The following is a 9,158-nucleotide window of genomic DNA, read 5'->3' on the forward strand; positions in this document are numbered from 1 at the left end:
AAATTTTGGCAGATACTGAAGGATTTGAAGCGTTTCTGGAAGATGTAAAAACCTTTCCGCCAAGATCCTATGTCGACGTCGTTTAGAAATGCAAACGCACAGAGTTTATTCGTTCATAACATTCTCAAACCAAATGATATGTCATGTTTCTATGGTGATGTTGACAAAGGTATAGACAGTGTTGAAAGTTCTCTGAAATGTTGATTAGCAAATCATATACAGGACGCTCATACTGAAAAACACCATCAAAAGTTCTGTCGAGCTAAACACACTGTTTCAAAATTATTTTCAGTTCCTCTATTATAAAGTTTCTCTATTGTATATCGGCAAAACATCACACTATGACAGGAAGGCTGTTCCGCTTGTCGGAAATCAATGTAATTGGCGTTTCTCAGAAAAAACTCAAATTTCTTTCCTATTCGGAAATATATCGTGGATCTTATCTTAATTGTAGAAACATACATCCAAGTAAAGATTGTGTAAAAGTAGGAGTAAGCCTTAGAGTTTCGTGACCTTACGATTGTAGCGACTGAGGAAAAAATCACCGAACTCTCTAATTTCGGCCAGTATTCAAATTTCCTTTGACACACGGTCCTCAGCGAAATGAATCTGTGAACATAAATTTGTCGACAAGTATCACCTCATGGAAAGATTCTGCAAAATAAATCAACGCAATCTGTAAATGTAAATGATTTAGCAAAATTCAAAGAGGTGGATTTCAAGATAAAATGAATGACTAAATTAAGATTATATCATTAACATGGCATAGAAGACGATAAGGATGAAGTGATGACGTGGTTGGTCTGCACTGGTTATTGGTTGAAGCTGTGTTACCTTTGACACAAGTGATCTTTGATGCTATACAACTTTCATGGTGGGTCCGCCAGTATTGCATGAACCGAAGTTGTGCTTAATGTAGTGCACAGGCTGTGCAAATGTCTAACAGCCTCGTGAAGTTGTTCCAGGCGTATTTCAGTGTGCTGAAAATGGTAACACTGCAATCACGTCATCAACTCGTCATACACATGCGTCATGTCTAATACATACATGAAAGAATTTGCTCTGGTACATGTCTTTGTAACATGAGAGAATTCTAGATGACGTTGCAGCGTGACCACTCGAGAATGTGTCATCTATGTCATCGTCATTGTCTCAAAGATTACTTGCACAGTGCATTTACTTAAAAGTAAGCCGAATGAATGAAAGTGACTCAAAATCTCTTATTTTAGAGAATGGCATCATTTCACAATGCTGATCATTAGTCCAAATATTGTCGTATGGAAACATTGTTATGGAACGTGACTTCTTCTGCCTTGTATTCGTTTTACTTTTAGCTATCTTTAGACAGATGTCCAGCAGATTGAACTTCGTAATAGGAGGAATAGCCATAAGGCGCACTTGACTTTGGTTTTTTTGGCCATGTGCCATCAGCGTTCTTTTCTTCTAAAACGAGAACTTGACCTTGATATAGGTTGGCGTCCTGAACAGTGTTATCCTTTTTACCCAGGAGTTCGTAGGTATTGCTCATGTATTTATTCCACATTCTTGTTTCTTTGTCTTCTGATACTTTAAATATTTTACGCATTTTATCTTCGATTTCACTGATTGTGCTTATCTTACTGAATTTCCTCATCACAGATACGTCAAGTATTGGGTGCTTGCAAAGTGTGAATTCCATAAGATATACTTCAACTTTACAGTGTCCTTTAAACATCCCATTCGATAACTTTCCTTGCTATTGGTCGTTGTCCAGACACTTTACCATACCACGAAGAAAGCTTTTTCCATCCCACTTCCGGTACAAGGATGTAGTCTAATTCATCTATGAGATGTTCTTTCAAATCGCGACTGTTCTCCTTGAACAGTCCAGAATTATCGATGGGACCCGGATGACTGCTCTGTTCACCCATCCCATACATGTCCCAAATGTCATAGCCAACATACTTCTTCCACTGTTTAAACCATCGGCTATCAACTAGATACCAAGTGTCTCCTCTCTTCAAAGGAGTCTTCAGAAGTTCGCATATTGTCTCTTTCTGTGTTTGGATGTCGACATACGCTTGTTGACTCTGATCTGGGCTGTCAATGGAATCATCATCTTCGCCAGTGGTGTCATCGGTTTCACTGGTATGACAGTCGTCGATGTTGCCACGGGAATTACTTGCACCATGGCTCTCGTATTGGAGTTTATTATCAGCAATTGCTGAGCCTACATCCGACTGTGTCCGAAGTTGCAGACTACTACTTTTGAAACCCCCAATGGATAGATGCTTGACTTCTACTTTTTCCAAAGCCTTTTCGAAACTTTCATCTTTTTGGAACTTCGGAAATTCGATATTTGATAGGGTGTCTATATTTGAGTATTTCACCTTTGCGACTTCTGATACCACTGATGCCTGTCTTGCTATGATGATTGTTGGTGATTGTTGCATAATGTCTTCCAAGCTAGACATTACAGAAGAGAGCTGATTAATATCCCTCTCAGTGCATTCAAGCTGACTTGACATATTTGGAATGATTTGTGCATACTGTGTCTGCAAGTACTCTAATTTGTTGGTTTTATCTGTGTTTATCTGGCGTTTGATAGCTTCAAACTTTTCTGTTACTTTTTGAAGAAGAATTTTTGAACAATCTTCAATTTTCTTGGTTTCGTTGTTAAGAGTTTCTTGTAACATTTCCGTTTTACACTTGATGTTGTTTCTGCTCTCAACAGCCTGTTCATGTTTCTTCTTCAAATCTGTGAGACAACTCTGTATTCTCGATTTTGCATCTTGCAAAGCGACTTCAAGACCAACATGGCTGTGTTGCGCATGATCAAACACTGAACACTCCAGACAAACGATGACCTGGCAGTCAGAGCAATATATCTTCTGCCCATCTGTGTGAACTGTACATTGTGCTGCGAGTTTATCTGGTTCTTGACCTTTGGATTTCGCTGATTCATACTCTGATATAGTCATCTGTTTATGTCCCTTTGTCGCTTTCATTTTAGCGTGAAATTTTCCACAGCCATCACAAAAATTAGCACCGCAAATGATACACCTTATTGCTGCTATCTTTTCGTCACACCCATCGCAAACTAACCCGCCATCTTCACCCGTTGTACTTCTTTCCTCCATAAATGTCACAAAAGCATTCACCGAAAGACACTTCGGAAGGCCCAGCACGCCCCCACCCGGAAGTCGACACTCGAAGCGACAGGCCGGACATTTCAGTGTTTTTTCACCCTTACTGAGTTGAATGAGACATTGTCTGCAGTAATAATGCTGACATAGGAGTACCCTGGCATCTTTGAAACGTCCAAGACAAATCTGGCATGTTAGATGTTCTTCTTCAAGATCGTAGAATACATTTGATTCCGTTCCAATGCCAGCCATTGCCTCTTCTTTACTGCACACAACTCTGACAACTGTACAATATATTTACCTCAGTCAATCTGTCAAATACGTAAAGCAATAAAAGTTGAGTTGGGCGAGCATCATATAATAATTGAAACCGATCAGTAATTATCAAAAAGTCAATAGCGGCAAAAAGGTGAGATAAAATACAAAACGTGAACTTGCCTGTCGTGAAAGCTGCTGCCAACCGAAGTAGTAGCTTCTTGCCTGTTTTAGTGATTGCAAGGATTGGGAATTCCCCGAAACAGATATCCCATGGTTCCGTGTGATGGGGTCAACCAACCTAAAGTTATCGATATGACATCATCAAGCAACAACAGTTTCGTTTCGATGTTCAACTGCATACCCATATAATTGTTTCGATAAAGGGACAAAGTAAGCCATTTTTCATGAATTTGTTTGATACGAGATACTACTTATATGGTTTGAAATGTTGAAAATGAGGGGTGACCATGCAAATATCTGACCCCGGTTTTAGACACGATACATGAAACCATCGCGAAAATGAATTTAATGGTCATGACCATTAATTCATTTTCGCCATAGTTTCATTTAATTTTTTAAATTATTTTATTATTTAATTTAATTAATGTTAATTATTAAACAATATAAGTAGTCTCTTGCATCAAACAAAATTCATGAAAAATGGCCAACTTTGTCCCTTTTACCTGTATCCATTGTATTTCACCATGTTACCACTTACAGACGCAGCCAAAGGAGATGATCGTGAGCAGTTTTTCAGAGGTCGGGCAAATATGAAAATAATCAATGTACGGGGAGAAAATAAATTTTTACTGAGGACAAGGTAGGGATTTTTTACAATGGAGAGGAAGATAATTCCTTGTATTTATACCTGAAAATAGGTAGTGGGAGGGAGCTGTTGTAGTCGATAGAACTAAAAATGTAACAGTTTCAGTGGTGGGGGATAATAGAGAGCTTGAACTGCTGTGGGATTGGGGAAGCGGACAGACCAGAGATACTGGGGAGCAGCTGACATTATAATTCTGCTAGTACAAGGGCACTTATGAACAGCTGCACTTTCCATCCCTCCCCTACCCCAAAATGGTAAGGTCAAGGTCGAAATATGTAAAACCCTTACATCAGCCTAAATAACATGTTTTGTAGAGATTTTGTAAAATCGACTGATTTTACCAGCTGACTGCACCTCATCAGGGTCGTATAGTAATATCACTTTTCAATACTTTTCTTGGCCCATTGTACAGTGAAAGTAGCTGACCCTGATTTCTATTAAACTTTACGATAACGAAACCGGAGTGCAAACTGTAGATTATGATTATTTCATTGGAAGGCAATAAGCAATCTATTTATGATAACACAATAAGAGCTTTTTATATGTCTTTACAGTTTGAGTTTCAGTCGGAAATGACAGCTGAGTTTTTTACAAAATTATAAAGTTATTGAATGTTTTTCACCTATCAAGTGTTAGAAGAATGGGTGCACCTCAATGTTATAACTAGAAACGTATTTTTACAGGGCATTAAAATAACTTTCAAAAAACCAGTCAAAAAAGCACACCAGCAGATTCAAATAAAACGTTCGCCAAAACACGTGGGCTGGATCACCTACCAGTATGCTATAAGGAACTTCCCTTCAAAAAGTGGGTTCATTTACCTTGAAACAAAGATGGCGTCGCTTTTTTATACCTACAGTGTAATGACGTCACAAAGCATCGTTGATTGCTGCACTTCAAAACCCAGTGAAAGACATCCAACACAAAATTTATGAAACATCTTTGAGTTGTTTAATTGTCTTTTGTTGAGGCCTAGGTATCCTTGCTCAACTTGATAATTTTTTTCCAGAAAGTCACCTTTGTACTGTGTACGCATGGCCGGTTGAAGGACAATAAAAACAAAGCGGGGAAGATATAATCGCCATTTTGAAAAAAATCGTAGAAAAATTGTGTTTCCTAGGAGTTTAGATTTATTTTTCAACATGCCGATCCCTCACGCTGAAACTTTTGTCCGTTCCCGTGTTCGGCTAGCATTGGTACTTTTTGCATTCGTCTATTTTTATGCAGCCGATGTTTGCCCTTGCAGAGATTTTTTGGACGAAAAACAAATCCCGACTCCCCCCTCACCGAATGAGTCAGTCGGGTTTCGAATGTGTGTAAGATTTATGATGATACACGTCAATTTTGACAAGAACCATGTAAGCACCAATGTTCATGCTTTTCAATAGATCAGTTGCCATGGATAAAGCACACCTTTAGTGATGAATAAGTACACCTATACCCCTTGGGAAATTTTAGTTTCACTGAAGTATAGTATGGGTCTCGTTTTCGAATTCTTGACTTGTTGCGGTGCATAATTTCTGTTGATTTATTCATGTCCCGTGTTGATCACGTGACAGGGGCATATACTGCGTGGGCAACGGAAGAATATTTTATTGACCTGAGTTTCGGAACACCCACGCCTTCACCCAACTAGCTCACATCCTGACTTTCTGGACATTGTCTCACTATTTGCTAATCTCCGCGTCAGATTCTAGATTTTTCAACCTATTTCCGCGACTTCCATGGTCAAGCTAGCGAGGGGTTTGCTTGGAAGTGCTGCTCGATTTCTATGACAATGGAAACGCTCAAGTTTGGTCTAATTCTGGCTGCATTTTCGACGGTGGTCTTCAGGTCGACAACAAACTGTGAGGACATTGAAACGAAAGTGCTGATACTTGGTGCAGGTGTAAGCGGAATGGTTGCAGCGGAAACTCTGAAAGACAAAAACATGACAGATTTTATCATTCTTGAGGGCAGCGATCAAATCGGCGGACGTTTGAAGTCCCTCGATTTCCATGGAGTAAGGATTAATCTAGGAGCCAATTGGATTCATTTTGCAAACAGCAACGACAATGTCATTTGGAATTTGAAGGAGAAATACGACATATCGGGTAAAGATTCCAATTTCGACGACTTTATCATGTACGATGATAGGGGCGACAAAGTCAGCGAAGAGAAAATGAAAGAGGCAAATAAGCGTCTTGATAATGCTGTGGAAAAACTTCAAAAACTATTCAACGAAAAAGGCCGCGGCAATTTGAAGATGATGTCATGTAGTTATTACGATCAAAGAAAGTGTATGAAAGAAATGTCCATTCGTTCGGGTTTGAAGTACGTTGGGTGGAATCCTAAAAATCCTGTAGAAAAGACACTGGAATTTTTCAGCTATGACGCTGAGTATGCAGACGACCCAGACACAACATCCCTGAACAGCACTTTGTATTTGGAAGAAGGCAACACCGACGACCACTTCTTCGTAACAGACCCTCGAGGTTTCGATATTTTCCTGCAAGAAATGAAAAAGGCGCTTCCGCCCGGTGTATTAAAGTTGAAGAAAAATGTTACTTCAGTGGACTGGACTGGGAGTGACAAAGTGATCGTACACACCTGTATCACCCCTATTTGTAACAATCAACCCTATTTGTAACAAAACAATTTTCAAAAAAACTTTGCCGTATATGTTAAAATATTAATAAAACATCCATATTTGTATGTTTGAGGGCAATTTTCATTTTTTTTCCTTGTCAAAACTCATTTTTCCGAAACTGCTTTTGTTACAAATAGGGTTGACGTGTCAACCCTATTTGTAACAATCAACCCTATTTGTAACAATCAACCCTATTTGTAACAAAATTTAACCAACTTGTAACAAAACCTAATTTTCAAAAAATACCGTCAATGACGCGTACCTTCTCTAATGTGTGGCCAGGTCAGGTAATTGGTTGTTGGCATGGAGTTGTTGGTAAATAGTTGATGATGTAGGGGCATGAGGTGGGATATGGACCCAAAGAACCCAAAAGATGATTAAATACATCAATCAAAAAAATTCTAAGCTACAGTATAAACTGCCTAAAGATAGTTCAATGTGGAAAAAAGTTAAATAATTCAGAAATAAGAATTAACAGTCCAAAATAGTAATGACGCACTTCCTTACTGACCTGAGTGCATGTGAAATACACAACCTGGCATCTGTAAATTAAATGTATACCAAGTGATCATTTTAAGTCACTTTTAATTGTTTTTAATGGATTTTCCAAAGAGTCCTGTGGAAATGATGAAAAACGCTTATCTGGTCTTGTGTTTGTATAACCTCATGGCTGATAATTGTCATAGTATTGAAAAAAAATTGAAAGTGAAGAAATTACTGTTTTTAATAGGCATATTTTCCTTGAAATACATGACCGTGTAAAGAATATATGCTAAAAGTGTTTAAGAGTAAATTTCTTTTCAAAAAATAATTTAATTTGTGACCAAAGGATTTTTATTCTTTGAGTTTACAAATTCAAACATTGCAATTTGTTCAATCATCTTGTGCAGTGCAAAATTTATAAAATGACTGAAAAACAAATAAAATTGGCAGAATTACAGTCTTTGTGATGTAAAATTATGGGTTGACATCATAATAACTGTTAATCTGTTTGAAGTACTAATATACTATAATTTAAAAAAGAAAAGTTCATGCAGAAACGGTAAAATATATTGTCAGCAATGTAGTGTTGATTTTGACTTTACATCAAAATATGCCTTTGCTGGATACCAAATATATAGGGCGAAATATCAGCCATATTCAGCAAAATCCATACAACATCATTGATCCTTTTCTAATTTGATTTGATTTGCTTATGTTATCCTTGTATGACAGTCAGTACAATATGGAACTTGAACACAACACAGTGAATAAGTATGCTGTAAATGAAATGGTGTGGCTGCATCAACATGAAGCAATAGGAGTGCCTTTGTCTCTCACCCCTCATTTCCAACCTGTCCCATCCCTGAAAAAATAGTTTGGTCTTATATTTATAATGTTAATAATTTCTGTATTTGTTAAAATGTGCACATCTCAAAAACTTTTGATCATAAACATTTTCATTGTTTTTTATAGCTGACCAATCAGTTAACCTGTTTATTTTGAATATTTGCGCATTTTTCCTCAGTATTTGACATTTTCTGAATACCTTCTTATTCAGTTTGTCATTTTCTAAAAGTTTAAATGCTCCATTGTGTGGTCAAGCTTTCCACAAGCATCAAATGTGGTACTTCATATAGGAGGGTCTGCCTCTAGAGGGCGGGCATCATGAACAGTGTTTGTTGGTTAATTCCTCCACGTAAACTTCTGATTGTACTGTAAACATTGAACATGGCCGACGTCCGATTTTCCTGTCTAAAACTTTCACTCATTTTCGTTCATATGACTCTGAAACTCCAGGAAACGATTGGGAAGAAAGGGTTATCTTGAAATATTGAGGTACTCGCCGATATTTTGCAAAATTAAATGAGAAAAAATGCAAGGAAAATGCCGACAGGCTCACACGATGACAGTTTTCAGACTCGGAGGAGGCTAATGATCATCTCTGCAGATTATGCAACAGGCCCAGATCACGTGAGACCATGAGGGGATATCCACGCAACTCAGTACCAAATACTAGCGCTCACAGAGTGAGCAAACACAAAGTGAGTACCCCTAACGTCAGCTCAGTAGTCTGTATTAGATTGTAGTCAACTAAGAAACCTTGGAGAAAGGCTTAACACTGTGGCTATGCCGCTAAGTCCCTTTTGATTTTTGTCATAGCTCAAAATCGTTCTCCCACACCTCAACCTGAGCCATGAACACCCCCACCAGTTTATGATATGACCCATCACAATGGCATGACGTCAACGGATCTTGACAGACGGAAGTTCTTGACAGCAGCATATTGGTTTTCAACTCTAATACCTTCTCTGTCTATAAATAGACACGAGAAGGTAAA

At 38.2% G+C, this 9,158-nt stretch overlaps 1 protein-coding gene across 1 annotated transcript; it reads right to left on the reverse strand.

Annotated features, from left to right (window-relative positions):
* Positions 1–1,196: 1,196 nt before the first annotated feature.
* Positions 1,197–3,435, reverse strand: LOC139121211 (E3 ubiquitin-protein ligase TRIM33-like). Its single transcript, XM_070685914.1, is given in 2 exon segments — positions 1,197–1,718; positions 1,720–3,435. Coding segments are annotated over 2 exon segments (2,046 nt in total). The 5' UTR covers positions 3,378–3,435; the 3' UTR covers positions 1,197–1,330.
* Between the last annotated feature and the right edge of the window lie 5,723 nt (positions 3,436–9,158).

The sequence above is a fragment of the Ptychodera flava genome, chromosome 2 (assembly GCF_041260155.1).
Source record: "Ptychodera flava strain L36383 chromosome 2, AS_Pfla_20210202, whole genome shotgun sequence".
Taxonomy (NCBI): Eukaryota; Metazoa; Hemichordata; class Enteropneusta; family Ptychoderidae; genus Ptychodera; species Ptychodera flava.